At 49.7% G+C, this 23,192-nt stretch overlaps 1 protein-coding gene across 1 annotated transcript in view; it reads right to left on the bottom strand.

Moving 5' to 3' along the window:
• Positions 1-23,192, bottom strand: part of LOC144609295 (phosphatidylinositol 4,5-bisphosphate 3-kinase catalytic subunit alpha isoform-like) — a 40,105-nt gene that overhangs the window by 5,999 nt on the left and 10,914 nt on the right. The window contains exons 3-11 of the mRNA XM_078427726.1: positions 20,180-20,425; positions 13,443-13,528; positions 11,585-11,690; positions 9,303-9,455; positions 8,223-8,357; positions 6,358-6,482; positions 5,166-5,247; positions 1,671-1,835; positions 109-212 (exon numbers count right to left, since the gene is read on the bottom strand). Of these exons, the coding sequence (XP_078283852.1) occupies positions 109-212; positions 1,671-1,835; positions 5,166-5,247; positions 6,358-6,482; positions 8,223-8,357; positions 9,303-9,455; positions 11,585-11,690; positions 13,443-13,528; positions 20,180-20,425 (1,202 nt within the window). The remainder of the gene's footprint in view (positions 1-108; positions 213-1,670; positions 1,836-5,165; positions 5,248-6,357; positions 6,483-8,222; positions 8,358-9,302; positions 9,456-11,584; positions 11,691-13,442; positions 13,529-20,179; positions 20,426-23,192) is intronic.

Raw genomic sequence — 23,192 nt, forward strand, 5'->3', positions numbered from 1 at the left:
AGAGGCATTAGATGGAACAGGCAGGAGAGGGGGGAGTTAGCGCTGGCGATTGGGCGGGATTGGCGGGATAGTCAGCGGGTGACGGGCTGAAGGGACTCAGGGACCTACTTCAGGTGCCAGAAGAAGAAGTGTCCGATCCTCTGGTTGGTGAGGGCTTTCTTCAGGAGGAAACGACCCAGAGGGTTGTCCAAATACTGCTCGTACTTTAGCACCTGGGGGGAGAGAGAGGGAGAGAGAGAGAGAGGGGGAGAGAGAGAGGGAGGGGGAGAGAGGGGAGGGGGAGAGAGGGGAGGGGGAGAGAGGGGAGGGGGCGGGGGGAGAGGGGGGAGGGGGAGAGAGAGAGTGGGAGAGAGGGGAGGGGGAGAGAGGGGAGGGGGCGGGGGAGAGAGGGGGAGGGGGAGGGAGAGAGGGAGGGAGAGAGAGAGGGAGATAGAGAGGGAGAGAGGGAGAGGGAGAGGGGGGGGAGAGAGAGGGGAGGGGGAGAGAGGGGGGAGGGAGGGAAGGAAGGAGGGAGGGAGGGAGGGAGAGAGGCAGAGAAACAGAGAGACAACAAGTCAGTGAGAGAGAGAGAGAGACAGAGAGTCAGAGTCATAGAATGACACAGCGTGGAAACAGGCCCTTCGGCCCAACTTGCCCACACCGGCCAACATATCCCAGCTACACTAGTCCCACCTGCCTGCGTTTGGTCCACATCCGGGGGGAGGGGGAGCAAGAGCGGAGCTGCGGGATGTAGAAGAGACCCTAGTGAGAGCCTCATCTATAATGGAAGAGGGGAAGCCCTGTTTCCTGAAGAATGAGGGGTTTGCCCTCTAAAATGGCAGGGTTTGCCCACTAAAATGGCAGGGTTTGCCCACTAAAATGGCAGGGGTTGCCTACTAAAATGGCTGGGGTTTGCCTACTAAAATGGCTGGGGTTTGCCTACTAAAATGGCTGGGGTTTGCCTACTAAAATGGCTGGGGTTTGCCTACTAAATGGCTGGGGTTTGCCTACTAAAATGGCTGGGGTTTGCCTACTAAAATGGCTGGGGTTTGCCTACTAAAATGGCGGGGTTTGCCTAAAAAAATGGTGGGTTTTGCCTACTCAAATGGCTGGCGTTTGCCTACTAAAATGGTGAGGTTTTGCCTAGTAAAATGGCGGGTTTGCCTACTAACATGGTGGGGTTTGCATACTAAAACGGCAGGGTTGCCTACTAAAATAGCAGGGGTTGCCTACTAAATGGCAGGGGTTGCCTACTAATTTGGCAGGGGTTTGCCTACTAAAATGGCGGGATTTGCCTACTAAAATGGCGGGGTTTACCTACTAAAATGGCTGGGGTCGTCTACTAAAATGGCAGGGTTTGCCTACTAAAATGGCAGGAGTTTGCCTACTAAAATGGCAGGGGGTTTGTAGACTAAAATGGCGGGGTTGCTGGTTTGCCTACTAAAATGGCAGGGGTTGCCTACTAAAATGGCGGGGGGTTTGCCTACTACAATGGCGCGGTTTGCCTACTAAAATGGCGGGGCTGCCTACTACAATGGCAGGGTTTGCCTACTAAAATGGCGGGGTCGCCTACTACAATGGTGGAGATTTGCCTACTAAAATGGCTCCTTTGTGTACCACACTTCAGTACAGTTTCGACAGAGTGGTCCATCTTGCTCCTCTAGTAGCTTTGGTTCGGAGTGAGCGCTCACCTGGACCAGCTGAATGAGGTACTGGGACAAGCGGTCGTCCGTCAGCCCCTTCACCAGGCAGTTGACGGCAAACTCTCGCACCATGGGGTCAGGAAAGTTGCAGTCCAGCAGCTCCAGCGCCTGCTCGGGCTTGATGTGCGGCCAGTCCTTCAGCAGGCAGTACATCTGGGGGGGAGACGGGAGGGGGGGGGAGAGACAGGAGGAGGGGAGGGAGGAGGGGGGAGAGAAAGAGGGGGGGAGAGAGGAGGGGGGGGAGACAGGAGGAGGTGGAGACAGGAGGAGGGGGGGAGACGGGAGGAGGGGAGAGAGGAGGGGAGAGAGAGGGGGAGAGGAGGGGGGGAAGAGAGGGGGAGACGGGAGGAGGGGAGAGAGGAGGGGAGAGAGGGGGGGAGAGGAGGGTGGGGAGAGGAGGGTGGGGAGAGGAGGGGGGTAGAGGAGGGGTGAGAGGAGGGAGGAAAGGGGGAGGAGACAGGAGGGGGAGAGGAGGGGGAGAGAGGGGGGGAGGGACGGGGGGGAGAGACGGGGGGGGGGGGGGAGAGACGGGGGGAGAGAGGAGTGGGAGAGAGACAGGAGTGGTTTATTGTCAAAGGTCCCATATTGAACAACACACACACACACACTCCAAACGCATGCGGGTTAATTGGCTTCGGTAATGATTGTAAATTGTATCTAGGGTATTTATTTCACAGAATGCTGGAGTAACTCAGCGGGTCAGGCGGCATCTCAGGAGAGAAGGAATGGGTGACGTTTCGGGTCGAGACCCTTCTTCAGACTGTCTAGTGTGTGTATGACAGTGTTAGTGTGCGGGGATCACTGATCGTGGATATGATTGAGTGTGGGTGGATTTAAGAGAGAGTTAGATAGTGCTCTAGGGGCTAGCGGAATAGACAATAGACAATAGGTGCAGGAGGAGGCCATTCGGCCCTTCGAGCCAGCACCGCCATTCAATGTGATCATGCTGATCATTCTCAATCAGTACCCCGTTCCTGCCTTCTCCCCATACCCCCTGACTCCGCTATCCTTAAGAGCTCTATCTAACTCTCTCTTGAATGCATTCAGAGAATTGGCCTCCACTGCCTTCTGAGGCAGAGAATTCCACAGATTCACAACTCTCTGACTGAAAAACTTTTTCCTCATCTCCGTTCTAAATGGCCTACCCTTATTCTTAAACTGTGTGGCCCCTTGTTCTGGACTCCCCCCAACATTGGGAACATGTTTCCTGCCTCTAACGTGTCCAACCCCATAATAATCTTATACGTTTCGATAAGATCTCCTCTCATCCTTCTAAATTCCAGTGTATACAAGCCTAGTCGCTCCAGTCTCTCAACATATGATCATAGGGATATGGGGAGAAGGCAGGCACGGGTTACTGATTGTGGACGATCAGCCGTGATCACAATGAATGGCGGTGCTGGCTCGCTGAATTCTCGGAATGGCGGGACTGTCATATGTTGAAAGACTGGAGCGACTAGGCTTGTATACACTGGTCAGCCATGATCACGTTGAATGGTGGTGCTGGCTCGAAGGGCCGAATGGCCTCCTCCTGCACTTATTGTCTACGTTTCCATGAAACGTCACCCATTCCTTCTCTCCAGAGATGCTGCCTGTCCCGCTGAGTTACCCCGGCATTTTGTGGAGTTATAACCTTCAGTGAAAACGTTACATCAGTTCACAGACAGTCTTGAGGGCTCATCTGTGATCTTAGATTGCCACTTTATGGCTGCCTGGGGAACTGCAGGCCCATTGTGTCTGCTCTCGCCAGATCACCAAAGACCAGGTCAGATCACACGGGATGGAGTCAGATTCAAGCACAGTGGCAGTCTCAGTCTATCTCGGTCTGACTCTTGACCCATCTCTGACCTACAAAGGACACATCACCAAGCTTAAAGGAACGTCTTTACTTCACAAAATGCTGGAGTAACTCAGCGGGTCAGGCAGCATCTCGGGAGAGAAGGAATGGGCGACGTTTCGGGTCGAGACCAAGGGACTAAGGACCTTCAGACTGAAGAAGGGTCTCGACCCGAAACGTCACCCATTCCTTCTCTCCTGAGATGCTGCCTGACCCACTGAGTTACTCCAGCATTTTGTGAATAAATACCTTCGATTTGTACCAGCATCTGCAGTTATTTTCTTAAGCTTAGAGGAAAAGTCAGTCCCAGAAATGCTCTCCTTAGCAAGCCGAGTACCTCAGAATTCACCTTCCCCCTGTAACCGCAGGAGGTGCAACACCTGTCCCTTTACCTCCCCCCTCGACTCCATCCAAGGACCCCGACAGTCTTTCCAGGTGAGGCAGAGGTTCACCTGCACCTCCTCCAACCTCATCTACTGTACCCGCTGTTCCAGGTGTCGACTCCTGTACGTCGGCAAGACCGAGCGCAGGCTCGGCGATCGTTTCGCTCAACAACTCCGCTCAGTCCGCCTTAACCCACCTGATCTCCCGGTGGCTGAGCACTTCAACTTCCCCTCCCACTCCCGCACTGACCTCTCTGTCCTGGGCCTCCTCCACTGTCAGAGTGAGGCCCAGCGCACAAATTGGAGGAACAGCACCTCATATTTCGCTTGGGCAGCTTACACCCCAGCGGTATGAACATTGACTTCTCTAACTTCAGATAGCCCTTGCTTTCCCTCTCTCTCTCCATCCCCTCCCCCTTCCCAGTTCTCCCACCAGTCTTCCTGTCTCCGACTACATCCTACCTTTGTCCCGCCCCCTCCCCTGACATCAGTCTGAAGAAGGGTCTCGACCCGAAACGTCGCCCATTCCTTCTCTCCGGAGATGCTGCCTGACCCGCTGAGTTACTCCGGCATTTTGTGTCTACCTTCGATTTAAACCAGCACCTGCAGTTCTTTCCCATATAAACAGCTAAATCTACCTTACAAATAAAGGTATTTATTCACAAAATGCTGGAGTAACTCACCAGGTCAGGCAGCATCTCTGGAGAGAAGGAATGGGTGACGTTTCGGGTCGAGACTCTTCTTCAGACTGATGTCGGGGGGGGGGGCGGGACAAAGGAAGGATATAGGTGGAGACGGAAAGACAGTGGGAGAACTGGGAAGGGGAGGGGAAGAGAGGGACAGAGGAACTATCTAAAGTTGGAGAAGTCGATGTTCATACCGCTGGGCTGTAAGCTGCCCAGGCGAAATATGAGGTGCTGCTCCTCCAATTTCCGGTGGGCCTCACTATGGCACTGGAGGAGGCCCATGACAGAAAGGTCAGACTGGGAGTGGGAGGGGGAAGTTGAAGTGCTCAGCCACCGGGAGATCAGGTTGGTTAAGGCGGAGTGTTGAGCGAAGCGATCGCCGAGCCTGCGCTTGGTTTCGCCGATGTAAATAAGCTGACATCTGGAGCAGCGGATGCAATGGATGAGGTTGGAGGAGGTGCAGGTGAACCTCTGTCTCACCTGGAAAGACTGTTTGGGCCCTTGGATGGAGTTGAGGGGGGAGGGTAAAGGGACAGGTGTTGCATCTCGCGCGGTTACGAATAAAGGCGTTCGTTACCTGAGCCACCTCATCGCGCGAGTTCCATTTCACGGACAACAGTAACTTGGGCAGCGTCTCTGGTATGTTCACACAGTAATGCCTGGAAGGCAGGTAAAACGAGCAGTTATCCCACCAGTACTGTACCCCAGTGTCACACACACACACGTCCCCACCGGTACTGTACCCCAGTGTTACACACACACACACACCCGTCCCCACCAGTACTGTACCCCAGTGTTACACACACACCCGTCCCCACCAGTACTGTACCCCAGTGTTACACACACACCCGTCCCCACCAGTACTGTACCCCAGTGTTACACACACACACACACCCGTCCCCACCGGTACTGTACCCCAGTGTTACACACACACCCGTCCCCACCAGTACTGTACCCCAGTGTCACACACACACACGTCCCCACCAGTACTGTACCCCAGTGTTACACACACACCCGTCCCCACCAGTACTGTACCCCAGTGTTAGACACACACACACCCGTCCCCACCGGTATTGTACCCCAGTGTTACACACACACCCGTCCCCACCAGTACTGTACCCCAGTGTCACACACACACCCGTCCCCACCAGTACTGTACCCCAGTGTTACACACACACCCGTCCCCACCGGTACTGTACCCCAGTGTTACACACACACCCGTCCCCACCGGTATTGTACCCCAGTGTCACACACACACCCGTCCCCACCGGTACTGTACCCCAGTGTTACACACACACCCGTCCCCACCGGTACTGTACCCCAGTGTTACACACACACCCGTCCCCACCGGTATTGTACCCCAGTGTCACACACACACCCGTCCCCACCGGTACTGTACCCCAGTCTTACACACACACCCGTCCCCGTCGGTACGGTACCCCAGTGTCACACACACACACTTCCCCCGTCTCCACCAGTACTGTACCCCAGTGTTACACACACACCCGTCCCCACCAGTACTGTACCCCAGTGTGACACACACACACACACCCGTCCCCACCAGTACTGTACCCCAGTGTTACACACACACACAACCCCCCCCGTCCCCACCAGTACTGTACCCCAGTGTTACACACACACACACACCCGTCCCCACCAGTACTGTACCCCAGTGTTACACACACACACACACACGTCCCCACCGGTACTGTACCCCAGTGTCTCACACACACACACACGCGATCTATCTCCCTCTCCCCCTGTGCTACCTGTGCCTCCACAGGAAGTCTTTCTCCTGCTCGGTGATCTCAGACAGGGGGTCCCGGGTGTAGATGTTCCTAAGCTGCTCGATGTCGCTCTCCGTCAGGTTGCTGTCCCTGGCTAGTCGATTACTCTGCAAGAGAGACGGGGGGGGGGGGGGAGCGTTTACCGAGACGCACAACCTCCAGGAGGGGAAGGGGCCCGGGTGGGGTTGGGGAGGGACAGCGCGCTGTCCACGGGCACCCTGGGAGATTTCCGTGACCGCTGGGCACCGCGGGGGATTGGATGTATACTGGATGGGGATTGTAATATTAATTGTATAATAGTTTCAATTGGTATATTTGTTTGTACAGTGTTCTGGTGGTGGGTTATGTTTTGTCTTATTGTATTGTAAATATTGTTTTAAAAAAAAGGAGGGGAAGGGGAATGGGGACGGACACACGCACACACGTGCGCGCACACACACGTGCACGTGCACACGCACGCACACACACACACAAACACACACGCACACACACGCAAACACACAAACACACACGCACACAAAAACGCACACACACGCACACACAAACACAAACGCGCACAAACACACAAACGCACAAACACAAACACACGCACAAAAACATACACACGCGCACACACGCAGACACACACACGCGCGCGCACACACGCGCACACACACGCACGCACAAACACACACGCGCGCACACGCACACAAACACGCGCACACAAACACGCGCAGACACACACACACGCGCGCACACACGCATGCACACAAACACACACGCGCACACGGACACACACATACGCGCGCACACAAACACACACACACACGCGCGCGCACACAAACACGCGCACACACACAGACACACACACACGCGCGCACACACGCATGCACACAAACAGACACACGCGCACACGGACACACACACACATACACGCGCACACACACACACACACAAATAGGCACAAACGGCAGACGAATTGAACTCCAGAGTTGTGCACTTGTACAAATCATCGGGCGGCACGGTGGTGCAGCTGGGTAGTGTTGCTGCCATTCAATGTGACCATGGCTGATCATCCACAATCAGTGCCCCGTTCCTGCTTTCTCCCCATACCCCCTGACTCCACTATCATTAGCAAGGACGTCCTTCCTCAAATGAGGAGACCAAAACTGCACACAGTACTCCAGGTGCGGTCTCACCAGGGCCCTGTACAACTGCAGGAGGACCTCTTTGCTCCGAAACTGCACACAATACTCCAGGTGGCGGCACGGTGGCGCAGCGGTAGAGTTGCCGCCTTACAGCGAGTGCAGCGCCGGAGACTCGGGTTCGATCCCGACTACGGGCGCCGTCTGTACGGAGTTTGTACGTTCTCCCCGTGACCTGCGTGGGTTTTCTCCGAGATCTTCGGTTTCCTCCCACACTCCAAAGACGTGCAGGTATGTAGGTTAATTGACTGGGCAAATGTAGAAAAAAAAATTGTCCCTAGTGTGTGTAGGATAGTGTTCGTGTGCGGGGATCGCTGGGCGGCGCGGACCTGGTGGGCCGAAGGGCCTGTTTCCGCGCTGTATCTCTAAATCTAAAATCTAAGGTGCGGTCTCACCAGGGCCCTGTACAACTACAGGAGGTCCAAAACTGCACACAACACTCCAGTAACTTAAAATGCTACCCAAAGAGTACGAATTTGGTTTAGAAATAGATTACATTCTGTACAAAAATACAATGCTGTTCTTGGCGGTTAGATATTAAGAGCAGTTTGTAAATGAAATTATGTCAGGCTCCAATACGCAATAGAGAACCAGAGGACATAGGTTTAAGGTGAGGGGTGGGGGTGGGAAGATTTAATAGGGACCTAAGACTCCATGACATACCAGTCCCACCAGGCAGTAGTTGAAGCCCAATTCTCTGGACATGCTCCAGTTGGCGTGCTCCTCGATTTCCGCAGCGTCTGGGAACTTCACGGAGTTACTGAACCAGTTAAACTCCAACTCAAGGCACGGCGTTTCCTGCAAACACGTACACACAGCGGCAGCCAGTCACACACACGTCTCTTACGCTCCGCAAAATCTAAGAACGATTCCAAGAGAGCTCCCCCTCCCTCCCTCCCTCCCTCCCCCCACTCACCACACACTGGAATTTAGAAGGATGAGAGGGGATCTTATCAAAACGTATAAGATTATTAAGGGGTTGGACACGGTTAGAGGCAGGAAACATGTTCCCAATGTTGGGGGAGTCCAGAACCAGGGGCCACACACAGTTTAAGAATAAGGGGTCGACCATTTAGAACGGAGATGAGGAAAAACTTTTTCAGTCAGAGAGTTGTGAATCTGTGGAATTCTCTGCCTCAGAAGGCAGTGGAGGCCAATTCTCTGGATGCTTTCAAGAGAGAGCTAGATAGAGCTCTTAAGGATAGCGGAGTCAGGGGGTATGGGGAGAAGGCAGGAACGGGGTACTGATTGAAAATGATCAGCCATGATCACATTGAATGGCAGTGCTGGCTCGAAGGGCCGAATGGCCTACTCCTGCACCTATTGTCTATCAACAACACCACAGTCACACTGTGGAGTCATTTAAGTGGAACCATCATCTCCAGGGACCTTAAATGGGAGGCCACCATCGACTCCACAGTCAAAAAGGCCCCAACGGAGGATGTGGCAACGATGGTCGAGTTCTACACTGCCATCGTTGAGTCAGTCCTCACCTTCTCCATCATGGTCTGGTCTGGCTCAGCCGACAAGCACGACATCTGGAAGCTGCAGGTCACGGGGAGAACGTACAAACTCCGTAGTTGGGATCGAACCCAGGTCTCCGGCGCCGCGAGCGCTGTGCGGCAGTAACTCTACCGCTGCCCCCTGATGGGCCGAATGGCCTCATTCTGACCCGGGTCGCTTGGAAGGGTCATAGGTCAAGGGTCAGGACTAGGGGTCGGGGGGGGCGATGACGAGCCTCACCTTGTTGGGGTTGGATCCGGTCACTCCAATGGGGTTGAGAAGGTCCTCCAGCCCGTGAGGAACGGGCCACAGGTTGAGCGCCATCTTGCCCGACACCAGGCTGTCCATGTAGTCAAACAGGTTGATGTTGCCCCAAGCCAGCGGGCAGTGCTCCTGCAGGAGTAGTAGTGAGGAGAGCAAGCGTTAAAACCAAAGGTACTAGAGGAGCAAGATGGACCACTCCGTCAAAATCGCCTATACTGAAGTGTAGTACGCAAAGGAGCGTAACGGCCGCCATTGTAGTAAGCAACCCCGCCATTTTAGTATGCGGAACCCGCCACTTTAGTATGCAGAACCCGCCATTTTAGTATGCAGAACCCGCCATTTTAGAAGGCAAACCCAGTCATTTTAGTAGGCAACCCCGCCATTTTAGTAGGCAAACCCCGCCATTTTAGTCGGCAAAACCCGCCATTTTTAGTAGGCAAAACTACTAAAATGGCGGGGTTTGCCTGCTAAAAATAGGCGGGTTTTGCCTACATTTTAGTAGGCAAAACCCGCCATTTTAGTAGGAAAATTGCGCCATTTTAGTAGGCAGAACCCGCCATTTTAATACGCAAAACCCGCCATTCACTCTGCCTCTCGCAGTGTAATCGGTGTTTTGGGGGAACAGTATGTGTGATGATACCATTAATTTGCAGAATATATCTCATCTGCCAATTCGCAGATTTTTGTTATTTTTCTTTTTAAATGTTTCTGCCGACTAAAATGGCGCCGCGGCCTACTCCGTTTTTTAGGGCCGAGCGGCCTATCTTGCTCTGCTCGATTATCTTTGCTTAAAACACACCCAGGAGCCTTAAACCGACCACACAGACTACAGCCAGGCACGGTGTTTAAAAAAGAAAAGGCCCGTGTATTGTAATCGTGTATTGTCTTTCCGCTGGGCAACAGACAGTGTTTTCACTGTACCTCGCTCGGTACACGTGGCAATAAACTGAACCAAACCCATAAAACCACACCTGGGCTGCACCCAAACTGCAGAGAAAAAAAAACGTTAAAGTCTTTGGCAACCTGGAGAACCCCCGCTTGCCAAATACTTTAACTCCCCTCCCACTCCCGCACTGACCTCTCTGTCCTGGGCCTCCTCCATTGTCAGAGTGAGGCCCAGCGCACAAAATGGAGGAACAGCACCTTATATTTCGCTTAGGTAGCTTACACCCCAGCGGTATGAACATTGACTTCTCCAACTTCATGTAACCCCAGCATTCCCTCTCTCTCCATCCCTCCCCCACCCAAGACGCACCAGCTTCTCGTTCTCACCCAGCAGACAGCTAACAATGGCCAGTTTCCTTTATCATTGTTACTTTTTTGCATAGCTTTCATTCATTTGTTCTGCATCTCTCTCTAAGTCACCGTCTGTATCTCTTGATTCCCTCTCCTCTCCCCCCCCCCCCTCCCCCCCCAAACTCTCAGTCTGAAGAAGGGTCTCGAAACGTCACCCGAAACGTCACCCATTCCTTCTCTCCGGAGATGCTGCCCGCCCCGCTGAGTTACTCCAGCACTTTGTGTCTATATCTTCTGTACTGTTCTATTTGCTGCTGATACACACCGATCAGCCAAAACATTGTGACCTGATGAGCCAAAACATTACGCCCACCTGCCTAATATGCTGTTGGTCCTCCGTGTGCAGCCCCATACGCAGCAGGGCGCGATGATGCACTGTGTATTGTGACACATTCCTCCCGTCACCACCATTAACATTTCCCGTGACTTGTGCCACAGTCGACCTTCTGTCGGTTCGGACCAGACGGGATAGCCTTCGTTGCCCTCGCGCATCGATGAGACTTGGGCGCCCAACACCCTGCCTGTCCCCGGTTTGTGGTTTGTCCCTCCTCGGACCACTGTCGGTCGGTACTCACCACTGCTGACCGGGAGCACCCCACAAGCCTTGCCGTTTCAGAGATGCTCTGACCCAGTCGTCTGGCCAGAACAATTTGGCCCTTGTCAAAGTCGCTCTGGTCTTTACTCCTGCCCATTTCTCCTGCATCCAACACGTCAACTTCAAGAACTGACCATTCACTTGCTGCCTAATATATCCCACCCTATTGACAGGTGTCATTGTAACAAGATAATCAATGTTATTCACTTCGCCTGTCAGTGGTCATAATGTTTTGGCTGATCGGTGTATGTACACCTGTATCTCATTGCGTCTCTTTCACCATTACCCATACTGACCAGGGCCTGTTTCCACGCAGTATCTCAAACACTAAAGCTAAGGCAGACACCAAGAGCCTTGAAGGTCCCACCTCTTTAGCTCCCTTCCTCCCCTTCACGGAGCAGATGGACACGCAGAGTCGAGCCGCCCGTGGGATGTCGATGAGGTAGATGTCGTACGATAGCCACTCGTTCCACCTGCAGAGACACCATCAGGGTCAAGATCAGGAGAAGGTCACGACCAACCAAGGGGCCAAGGACCCGAGAACCCAAGGCGCCAAGGACCAAGAACCCAAGGGGCCAAGGACCCAAGGGGCCAAGGACCCAAGGGGCCAAGGAGCAAGAACCCAAGAGTCCAAGGACCCAAGGACCAAGATGCCAAGGGGCCAAGGAGCAAGGACCCAAGAGTCCAAGGACCCAAGGGACCAAGGACCCAAGAATCCAAGGACCAAGGCTCCAGGGAGCAAGGACCCGAGTCCAAGGATCCAAGGACCAAGATGCCAAGGACCCAAGGAACCAAGGACTCAAGGGGCCAAGGAGCCAAGAGTCCAAGGACCCAAGAATCCAAGGACCAAGGCTCCAGGGAGCAAGGACCCGAGTCCAAGGACCCAAGGACCAAGATGCCAAGGACCCAAGGAACCAAGAACTCAAGGGGCCAAGGCGCCAAGGGGCCAGGGACCAAGGATTCTTGCTATTGAGGGCGTGCAGCGTAGGTTCACCAGGTTAATTCCCGGAATGGCGGGACTGTCATATGTTGAAAGACCGGAGCGACCAGGCTTGTATTCACTGGAATTTAGAAGGATGAGAGGAGATCTTATTGAAACGTATAAGATTATTAAGAGGTTGGACACGTTAGAGGCAGGAAACATGTTCCCAATGTTGGGGGAGTCCAGAACCAGGGGCCACACACAGTTTAAGAATAAGGGGTCGGCCATTTAGAACGGAGACGAGGAAAAACTTTTTCAGTCAGAGAGTTGTGAATCTGTGGAATTCTCTGCCTCAGAAGGCAGTGGAGGCCAATTATCTGAATGCATTCAAGAGAGAGCTAGATAGAGCTCTTAAGGATAGCGGAGTCAGGGGGTACGGGGAGAAGGCAGGAACGGGGTTACTGATTGAGAATGATCAGCCGTGATCACATTGAATGGCGGTGCTGGCTCGAGGGGCCGAATGGCCTCCTCCTGCACCGATTGTCTATTGACCCAAGAACACAAGGCGCCAAGGAGCCAAAGAGCCAAGGGCCCAGACCAGACTGAAGGCCCCCCTTGCCTTTTTTTTTACAAATACTTTACTCCAAAACAAGACAAACATACAAAGTGGTAACACGATCAAATCAAAAGCTGCCTGCATCGGCAGTTTACAAACAAAAGGGTTATCAAATTAAAATCGTCAATAATGCATTCGATCCCCCCCCCCCCCTCCCCCGGGGCGACCGGCGTTCACGGAAGGTCTCCAACGTCCCCGTGGGCACCGCGTGTGCGTGTTTCTCTCTCCGGGGACACTTGGGCACGGAGGTATCATATCATCTCATATCATATCATATATATACACAGCCGGAAACAGGCCTTTTCGGCCCTCCAAGTCCGTGCCGCCCAGTGATCCCCGTACACTAACACTATCCTACACCCACTCGGGACAATTTTTACAATTTTTTTTTTAACATTTACCCAGCCAATTAACCTACATACCTGTACGTCTTTGGAGTGTGGGAGGAAACCGAAGATCTCGGAGAAAACCCACGCAGGTCACGGGGAGAACGTACAAACTCCTTACAGTGCAGCACACCCGTAGTCAGGATCGAACCTGAGTCTCCGGCGCTGCATTCGCTGTAAAGCAGCAACTCTACCGCTGCGCTACCGTGCCGGTAGGCCCGGAAAAAGGGGGCGGGCAGGCAGCCGGGCCCAGTGCGTCCGTCGACCACCCCCTGCCCTTGGGAGCGGTGGCGTTACTCACCGAGGGTTGGAGCAGGGGACTCGCTGGGTGTTGACGTTGTCACAGAGCGGTTCTCCCCCGTGGTAAATCCCCGTCCGCACGTAGATCTGGGGGGGGCAAACGGGGCAAACACCGTGAGTCGGTCTGAGGAAGGGTCTCGCCCCGAAACGTCACCCATTACTTCTCTCCCGAGATGCTGCCCGGTCCCCGCTGAGCCACTCCGGCATCTTGTGTGTCCACCATGAGTTTAGAAACATAGAAACACCCAAACCACAGAATGCTGTCATCCCAATTGCACAGGATTTTAACACCAACTTCAAATTCCATCTTTCCCTCCCTTTAAACATAGAAACATAGAAAATAGGTGCAGGAGGAGGCCATTCGGCCCTTCGAGCCTGTACGCACCGCCATTCAATATGATCATGGCTGATCATCCAACTCAGTATCCCGTACCTGCCTTCTCTCCATACCCCCTGATCCCTTTAGCCACAAGGGCCACATCTTACTCCCTCTTAAATGTTGTGATGTGGTGTTTTTGTGTTTGTGTACTATGTGTGTATGTGGGGGGAGGGGGAAACTATAACATTGTAAATATGTGTCCCTTCCGAACGGAGACCCGACCTTTGTTTTCTGGGTCGGGTCTCCGTTCCTGCTGCGGCCTACCATCGGCCCAACTCCTGGAGCTGTCGGCCTCCAGGGCTCTGGTTCGCAGAGCCCGCGGATCGGACTTACCACCACCGGAGCCGGCCGTCTTCGGAGGCTGCGGGAGCGGCTGCGACTCGCCTTAGGCTCGGGCCGCGTGGATGCCGACATCGGGAGCTCCGGCAGCGGCAGCGGGTTCGCCCGCCCCGAATGGCGGGGCTTGGGTCGCGGACATTTCACCGTCCGGCGCGGCCTAAGATATGCCGCGGGATATTTCTCTGCTGGGCGGGGGCTTCAATGTCGGGAGCCACGACCGCCCCGACGTGCAGCAACAGCGTGTTCGCCCGCCCCGGATCGGACTTATCATCGGCGGAGCCGGCCGTTTTCGGAGGCTGCGGGAGCGGCTGCGACGCGACGCGCCTTGGGCTTGGCCCGCTGTGGACCGTCCGGTGCGGCCTGCAACCACAACAACCTGACTGCGGGCGAGGACAGCGGGAGAAGGGAAAGACATTGTGGCCTTCCATCACAGTGAGGAGAGGACTGGAGGAGACTCACTGTGATGGATGTTTCTTTGATGGATGTTTCTTTCTTTGTGTGTTTTTGGGGTTGGGTGGTTTGAGTGCCTGTTTGATGCTTTTATTGTTGGACTGTGTTTTTGGGGGTTTTTTGGGGTTGTGTGATTTGAATGCCTGTTTAGCGCTTTTATTGTTGGACTGTTTTTGGGGGTTTTGGGGTTGTGTGATTTGAATGCCTATTTAATGCTTTTATTGTTGGACTGTGTTTTGTGGGTTTTTGGGGTTGGGTAATTTGGGTGCCTGTTTAGTGCTTTTATTGTTGGACTGTGTTTTTGGGGGTGTAATTTTGATGCTTATTTAATGCTTTGTTGTTGGACTGTGGGTGATTGAATTAACATTTTGTTCAAGATGGCCGCGCCGTTGTGTTTGGCTGCCTGCCACTGTCTGTTTCTTTTTTTTCCTAGTCAGATGTGCAGCACTTTGGTCAACGTGGGTTGTTTTTAAATGTGCTATACAAATAAATTGACTTGACTTGACTTGACTTAAATATAGCCAATGAACTGGCCTCAACTACCCTCTGTGGCAGAGAATTCCACAGATTCACCACTCTCTGTGTGAAAAAGAAATCTTTCTCATCTCGGTCCTAAAAGACTTCCCCCTTATCCTTAAACTGTGACCCCCTTGTTCTGGACTTCCCCAACATCGGGAACAATCTTCCCGCATCTAGCCTGTCCAACCCCTTAAGAATTTTGTAAGTCTCTATAAGATCCCCCCTCAATCTTCTAAATTCCAGCGAGTACATGCCGAGTCGATCCAGTCTTTGTGTAGCCTTAGTGTAGCTTAGCGATACAGCGCGGAGGCAGGCCCATCGGCCCACCGAGGCCAGGGCGGCGCAGCGGGTAGAGCTGCTGCCTTACAGCGCCGGAGACCCGGGTTCCATCCCAACCACGGGCGCTGTCTGTACGGAGTTTGTACGTTCTCCCCGTGAGTTTTCTCCGAGATCTTCGGTTTCCTCCCACACTCCCAAAGACGTGGGGGTTTGTAGGTTAATTGGGTGGGGGGGTGGGGGGGGGGGTGGGGGGGGGGGGGTGGTGGTGTGTGTGTGTGTGTGTGTGTGTGTGTGTGTGTGTGTGTGTGTGTGCGTGTGTGTGTGTGTGTGTGTGTGTGTGTGTGTGTGTGTGTGTGTGTGTGTGTGTGTGTGTGTGTGTGTGTGTGTGTGTGTGTGTAGGATAGTGTTAGTGTGCGGGGATCGCTAGTCAGCGCGGACCCGGTGGGCCGAAGGGCCTGTTTCCGCGCTGTATCTCTAAACTAAACAAAACGACTGTTGGCAGATCAATTTTTTTAACTCCTGGGATAAATAAAGTTCTATCGTATCGTATCGTGGTTGATGGGAGTGTGGAGGGACGTCCATGAGGGGGGGGGGGGGTGGGGGAGAGAAAAATGGAGGACCTGCCTTGTGGGGACCGCAGTGAGGAGGGGCAGGGGGGGAGGGAGGAGAAGAATAATGGTCAATGGGGTCCCAGGGTGGGGGGGGGGAACTGCTGTTGGGGACGGGAGGGGGAGAACAAAAGGAAAAGCCAACGTGCTTTGTAACTCCATCAGCCGCCATTTTGTACACATTGGGTACGCAAGCAAAGAATTTCACTGCCTTGTCGCACACGTGGCAATAAAGTATCCCAATTCCGAATGGGCGGTCACGGTGGCGCGGCGGTAGAGTTGCGGCCTTGCAGGGAATGCAGCGCCGGAGACCCGGGTTCGATCCCGACCACGGGCGCTGTCTGTACGGAGTTTGCACGTTCTCCCCGTGGCCTGCGTGGGTTTTCTCCGAGATCTTCAGTTTCCTCCCACGCTCCAAAGGCGTGCAGGTATGTAGGTTAATTGGCTTTGTAAATGTAAAAATTGCCCCGAGTGTGTGTGTGTGTGTGTGTGTGTGTGTGTGTGTGTGTGTGTGTGTGTGTGTGTGTGTGTGTGTGTGTGTGTGTGTGTGTGTGTGTGTGTGTGTGTATGTGTGTGTGTGTGTGGGATAGTGTTATTGTGTGCGGGGATCGCTGGTCGGCGCGGACCCGGTGGGCCGAAAGGGCCTGCTTCCGCGCTGTATCTCTGAACGAAAATCTAAACTATTCCATTTCTGGGGCGCGTGTCTGAAGCCATGCCTTGTCTGAAGAAAAGGGCCTCGACCCCAAACATCGCCCATTCCTCATCTCCAGAGATGCTGCCTGTCCTGCTGAGTTACTCCAGCATTTTGTGTCTATCTTCGATTTGAACCAGCACCTGCAGTTCCTCGAGTAACCTGGAGTAAACTCAGCGGGTCAGACAAGGGTAGTGCCGCCATTTTGTGTCCATCTTAGATTTGAACCAGCACCTGCAGTTCCTGGAGTAACCTGGAGTTAATTCAGCGGTTCTGAGAAGGGCAGTGCCGCCATTTTGTGTCTAACTCCCGAGACCAAAACTCCCAAGACCAAAACTCCCAAGACCAAAACTCTCAAGACCAAAACTCCCAAGACCAAAACTCCCAAGGCCAAAACTCCCAAGACCAAAACTCCCCAAGACCAAAACTCCCAAGACCAAAACTCTAAGACCAAAACTCCCAAGACCAAAACTCCCAAGACCAAAACTCCCAAGACCAAAACTCCCAAGACCAAAACTCCCCAAGACCAAAACTCCCAAGACCAAAACTCTAAGACCAAAACTCCCAAGACCAAAACTCCCAAGACCAAAACTCTAAGACCAAAACTCTCAAGACCAAAACTCCCAAGACCAAAACTCTCAAGACCAAAACTCCCACGACCAAAACTCCCAAGACCAAAACTCCAAGACCAAAACTCCCAAGACCAAAACTCCAAGACCAAAACTCTAAAGACCAAAACTGTAAAGACCTAAACTGTAAAGACCAAAACTCCCAAGACCAAAACTCCCAGGAGTAAACTCAGCGGGTCAGACAAGGGCAGTGCCACCATTTTGTGTCTATCTTCGATTTATTGTTTAATATAATTAATATAATTTATTCAAATAGACTATTAAATGAAGATTTAGCAATCATCTCGCTAGATGCTGAAAAAGCTTTTGATCAAGTAGAATGGCCCTATCTTTTCTCAGTGATGGAAAAATTTCAACTAGGTGAAAATTTTTGTGCATGGGTGAAACTTTTATATACATCCCCAACAGCTAGAATATTAACTAATCAAATGCTGTCATCTAAATTTCATTTAGCTAGGGGTTGTAGACAAGGATGTCCACTATCACCACTTTTATTTGCCCTTATTATAGAACCACTTGCTGAGAGTATTAGATCAAATTCAGATATTCATGGCTACAACACTAAACATACAACCAATAAAATTTCTTTATATGCGGATGATGTATTAATATATATTACAAAGCCAGAAATTAGCATTCCGAATTTATTAAATCTCATAACTCAATTTGGTTCATTTTCAGGTTATAGAATTAACTGGTATAAAAGTGAAATTATGCCAATAATGGAGCATAATCCGGCCATACTTCAACAATTTCCTTTTAAAATTGCCTATGAAAAGTTTAAATATCTTGGAATTTACGTGACTAGGAAATATACTTCTTTATTTAAATCAAATTTTCCTCCTTTACTTGCTAAATTACACAGAAATATCCAATTTTGGAAAACACTTCCTATATCATTAGTTGGTCGTAGTAATGCTATAAAGATGATCTTTCTTCCACAGCTACTATATTTATTTCAAGCAATTCCGATCTATCTTCCAAAAAAGTTTTTTTTTAAAATGGATTCAATTGTCACTAATTTTATTTGGGACTACAAGACTCATAGAATAAATAAAAGACACTTATGTAAGTCTAAAATTAATGGAGGAATTGCTTTACCTAACTTTTTATTTTATTATTGGGCGGTTAATATTAAAAATATAACCTGCTGGTTGGATGATTCTGATCAACAACCGGATTGGTTAAAGATGGAGAAAGAGGATTGTTTACCATTCGATATTGGTGCGATCCTCTTAGCTCCAATAAATTTAAATAAAAAAACATATGGAGGTAATCCCATTATACATAGTGTTATCCGTACCTGGAAACAATTAAAGCTTACGTTAAAATTGAGTAAATTATCTGTTTTCCTTCCTATTGCGAATAATCCTTCTTTTAAACCGTCTGTCTTAGATAGAGGCTTTGCTCAATGGAAAAGTTATGGAATCAAAAGGGTGGGAGATCTTTATCATAAGGGAACTTTTCTTTCGTTTCAGGAGTTACAGCAGAAGTACGGATTACATGTTAATAATTATTTTAGATATTTACAACTTAGAGATTATGTAAAATCACACATGCAAGAATATAAGTTTAGAGGTCCAGAAACACTTGATGTATGCCTGAATCGACATTATAATTCAAATAAATTAATATCCTTTATTTACAATACTCTCCTTGACACTGACATTCCGTCATCAGAATCTTATAGACGAGCATGGGAGGACGAATTGAATCAATTTATAATGCAAGATATATGGGATGAAAGCTTACAACATATACATCAATGTTCATTGAATACTAGACATTCCTTAATACAATTTAAAATAATACATAGATTACATTATTCGAAGACGAAATTAAATAGGATTTTTCCTAGTATCTCTCCTATTTGTGATAAATGTCAATTTCAAGAAGCTAATTTAACTCATATTTTCGTAACTTGTATAAAAATGCAAAACTTCTGGTTGGAGATTTTTAAAATAGTTTCTAAAGTTATTAATAAAAAATTAGATATGGACCCAAAATTAATTATATTAGGATTATCAGAACATACTACAAATTTTACAGTAAGTCAGGTACATTTTCTTGATTACAGTCTAATAACTGCGAAAAAATTAATACTTAAATTTTGGAAAAAACCAATAACCCCCACAATTAAAATGTGGACTACGGAAATGACAGAGACCCTGCATTTGGAAAAAATAAGGTTTGCCTTAATCGACAAACCTGAGTTATTTTTAAAAATATGGTCTCCATTTATTGAATTTTTAGAAAAGTAAATGGGTTTGGCACAGGACTAAAATAAAAAAAATTAAATTAAAAGTTGAAACTTGAGTTAGGGGTTGGATGTACAACTGTGGTTATTGTCTCCCGGATCTACTCCCTTTAATTTTTATTGTTAGATCCTTTTTTTAAAAATTTTTTTTATTAACCCTCTTATTCTCTCTCCCCAAGTTTATAGTTTTTTATTTTTATTTTTACTTTCTCTCTTCAAAAATTTAAAAATTGAAGCTATGTAAGAACTTTGTAACAAATGTGTTTTTTCTTATTTCTATTTGTACATATGCTTTTCAAAAATAAAACAAAAATAAAAAAAAAAAAATAAAATAAACAAGCATCTGCAATTCCTCGAGTAACCTGGAGTAAACCCAGCAGGTCAAAGAAGGGCAGTGCCGCCATTTTGTGTCTATCTTCGATTTGAACCAGCACCTGCGGTTCCTGGAGTAACCTGGAGTAAACTCAGCGGTTCAGAGAAGGGCAGTGCCGCCATTTTGTGTCTATCTTCGATTTGAACCAGCATCTACAGTTCCTAGAGAAACCTGGAGTAAACTCAGCGGGCAGTGCCGCCATTTTGGGCCTTACCTTGTCGATGTCCCGGATGTTGACGTTGACGTAGGTGGCGCACAGGATCTTGATCCGCAGCAGGTTGTTGAAGGACCAAAGGGACTTGGCGGGCACCTCGCCGTTCATGTAGGTGGCGGCGGTGGAGATGCGGCGGGCGTAGGACGGCATGACAAAGGTGTTGGCCGGCAGCTGGCTGTACAGGCTCTCCTTGGACATCAGCATGAGGTGGGGCAGCCGGCCGATCATGATGCAGCTCCTGATGTACTGAGGGAAGAGGACAACGTCACAGGGGCGGGCAGGCAGGTCGATAACGCCTCCTCCCTCCCACTCCCCCATCTCCCCCCCCCACCATTGTGCAGGAGAAGACGCTGGTTTAAACCAAAGAGTGGGGTACAAAAAGCCAGAGGTGGACACAAAAAGCTGGAGCAACTCAGCGGGAAATATTTACAATATATTCACAATATCTAAAGACTAAAACTCTAAAGACCAAAACTCTAAAGGGCTAAACTCTGAAGAGCGAAACTCTGAAGAGCGAAACTCTGAAGACCGAAACTCTGAAGAGCGAAACTCCCAAGAGCGAAACTCTAAAGAGCAAAACTCTAAAGAGCGAAACTCCCAAGAGCGAAACTCCCAAGACCAAAACTCTCAAGACCAAAACTCTCAAGAGCAAAACTCTCAAGACCAAAACTCTAAAGACCAAAACTCGCAAGACCAAAACTCTAAAGACCAAAACTCTCAAGACCAAAATTCCCAAGACCAAAACTCTCAAGACCAAAACTCTAAAGACCAAAACTCTAAAGAGCAAAGCTCCAAGACCAAAACAGCAAAACCAAAACTCCAAGACCAAAACTCCAAGACCAAAACTCCCAAGACCAAAACTCCAAGACCAAAACTCTCAAGAGCAAAACTCTCAAGACCAAAACTCTAAAGACCAAAACTCTAAGACCAAAACTCCCAAGACCAAAACTCGCAAGACCAAAACTCTAAAGACCAAAACTCCCAAGACCAAAACTCGCAAGATCAAAACTCCCAAGATCAAAACTCCCAAGACCAAAGCTCCCAAGACCAAAACTCCCAAGGCCAATACTCCCAAGACCAAATCTCTAAAGACCAAAACTGTAAAGACCAAAACTGTAAAGACCAAAACTGTAAAGATCAAAACTCCCCAGACCAAAACTCCCAAGACCAAAACTCGCAAGACCAAAACTCTCAAGACCAAAACTCTCAAGACCAAAACTCCCAAGACCAAAACTCTAAAGACCGAAACTCTAAAGACCAAAACTCGCAAGACCAAGACTCTAAAGACCAAAACTCCCAAGACCAAAACTCTCAAGACCAAATCTCCCACGACCAAAGCTCCCAGACCAAAACTCCCAAGACCAAAACTCCCAGGACCAAAACTCCCAGGACCAAAACTCCCAAGACCAAAACTCCCAAGACCAAAACTCTCAAGACCAAAACTCTCAAGACCAAAACTCTAAAGACCAAAACTCTAAAGAGCAAAGCTCCAAGACCAAAACTCCAAGACCAAAACTCCCAGGACCAAAACTCCAAGACCAAAACTCCCAAGGCCAATACTCCCAAGACCAAATCTCTAAAGACCAAAACTGTAAAGACCAAAACTGTAAAGACCAAAACTCTCAAGACCAAAACTCCCAGACCAAAACTCCCAAGACCAAAACTCCAAGACCAAAACTCTAGACCAAAACTCCCAAGACCAAAACTCCCAGGACCAAAACTCCCAGGACCAAAACTCCCAAGACCAAAACTCGCAAGACCAAAACTCTCAAGACCAAAACTCTCAAGACCAAAACTCCCAAGACCAAAACTCTAAAGACCAAAACTCTAAAGACCAAAACTGCTCGCAAGACCAAAACTGCTCCCAAGACCAAAACTCTAGACCAAAACTCCCAAGACCAAAACTCCCAGGACCAAAACTCTAAAGACCAAAAACTCTCAAGACCAAAACTATAAAGACCAAAACTCCCAGGACCAAAACTCCAAGACCAAAACTCCAAGACCAAAGCTCCCAAGACCAAAACTCCCAAGACCAAAACTCGCAAGACCAAATCTCTAAAGACCAAAACTGTAAAGACCAAAACTGTAAAGACCAAAACTGTAAAGATCAAAACTCCCAAGACCAAAACTCTCAAGACCAAAACTCCCAAGACCAAAACTCCAAGACCAAAACTCCCAAGACCAAAACTCGCAAGACCAAATCTCTAAAGACCAAAACTGTAAAGACCAAAACTGTAAAGACCAAAACTGTAAAGACCAAAACTCGCAAGACCAAAACTCTAAAGACCAAAACTCTCAAGACCAAAATTCCCAAGACCAAAACTCTCAAGACCAAAACTCTAAAGACCAAAACTCTAAAGAGCAAAGCTCCAAGACCAAAACAGCAAAACCAAAACTCCAAGACCAAAACTCCAAGACCAAAGCTCCCAAGACCAAAACTCCAAGACCAAAACTCTCAAGAGCAAAACTCTCAAGACCAAAACTCTAAAGACCAAAACTCCCAAGACTAAAACTCTAAAGACCAAAACTCTAAGACCAAAACTCCCAAGACCAAAACTCGCAAGACCAAAACTCTAAAGACCAAAACTCCCAAGACCAAAACTCGCAAGATCAAAACTCCCAAGATCAAAACTCCCAAGACCAAAGCTCCCAAGACCAAAACTCTCAAGACCAAAACTCCCAAGGCCAATACTCCCAAGACCAAATCTCTAAAGACCAAAACTGTAAAGACCAAAACTGTAAAGACCAAAACTGTAATGATCAAAACTCCCAAGACCAAAACTCCCAAGACCAAAACTCTAAAGACCAAAACTCTAAAGACCAAAACTCGCAAGACCAAAACTGCTCCCAAGACCAAAACTCCAAGACCAAACCTCCAAAGACCAAAACTCTAAAGACCAAAACTCCAAAGACCAAAACTCCCAAGACCAAAACTCCCAAGACCAAAACTCCCAAGACCAAAACTCCAAGACCAAAACTCTCAAGACCAAAACTCCCAAGACCAAAACTCTAA

Source organism: Rhinoraja longicauda, chromosome 34 (genome assembly GCF_053455715.1).
Source record: "Rhinoraja longicauda isolate Sanriku21f chromosome 34, sRhiLon1.1, whole genome shotgun sequence".
Lineage (NCBI taxonomy): Eukaryota > Metazoa > Chordata > Chondrichthyes > Rajiformes > Arhynchobatidae > Rhinoraja > Rhinoraja longicauda.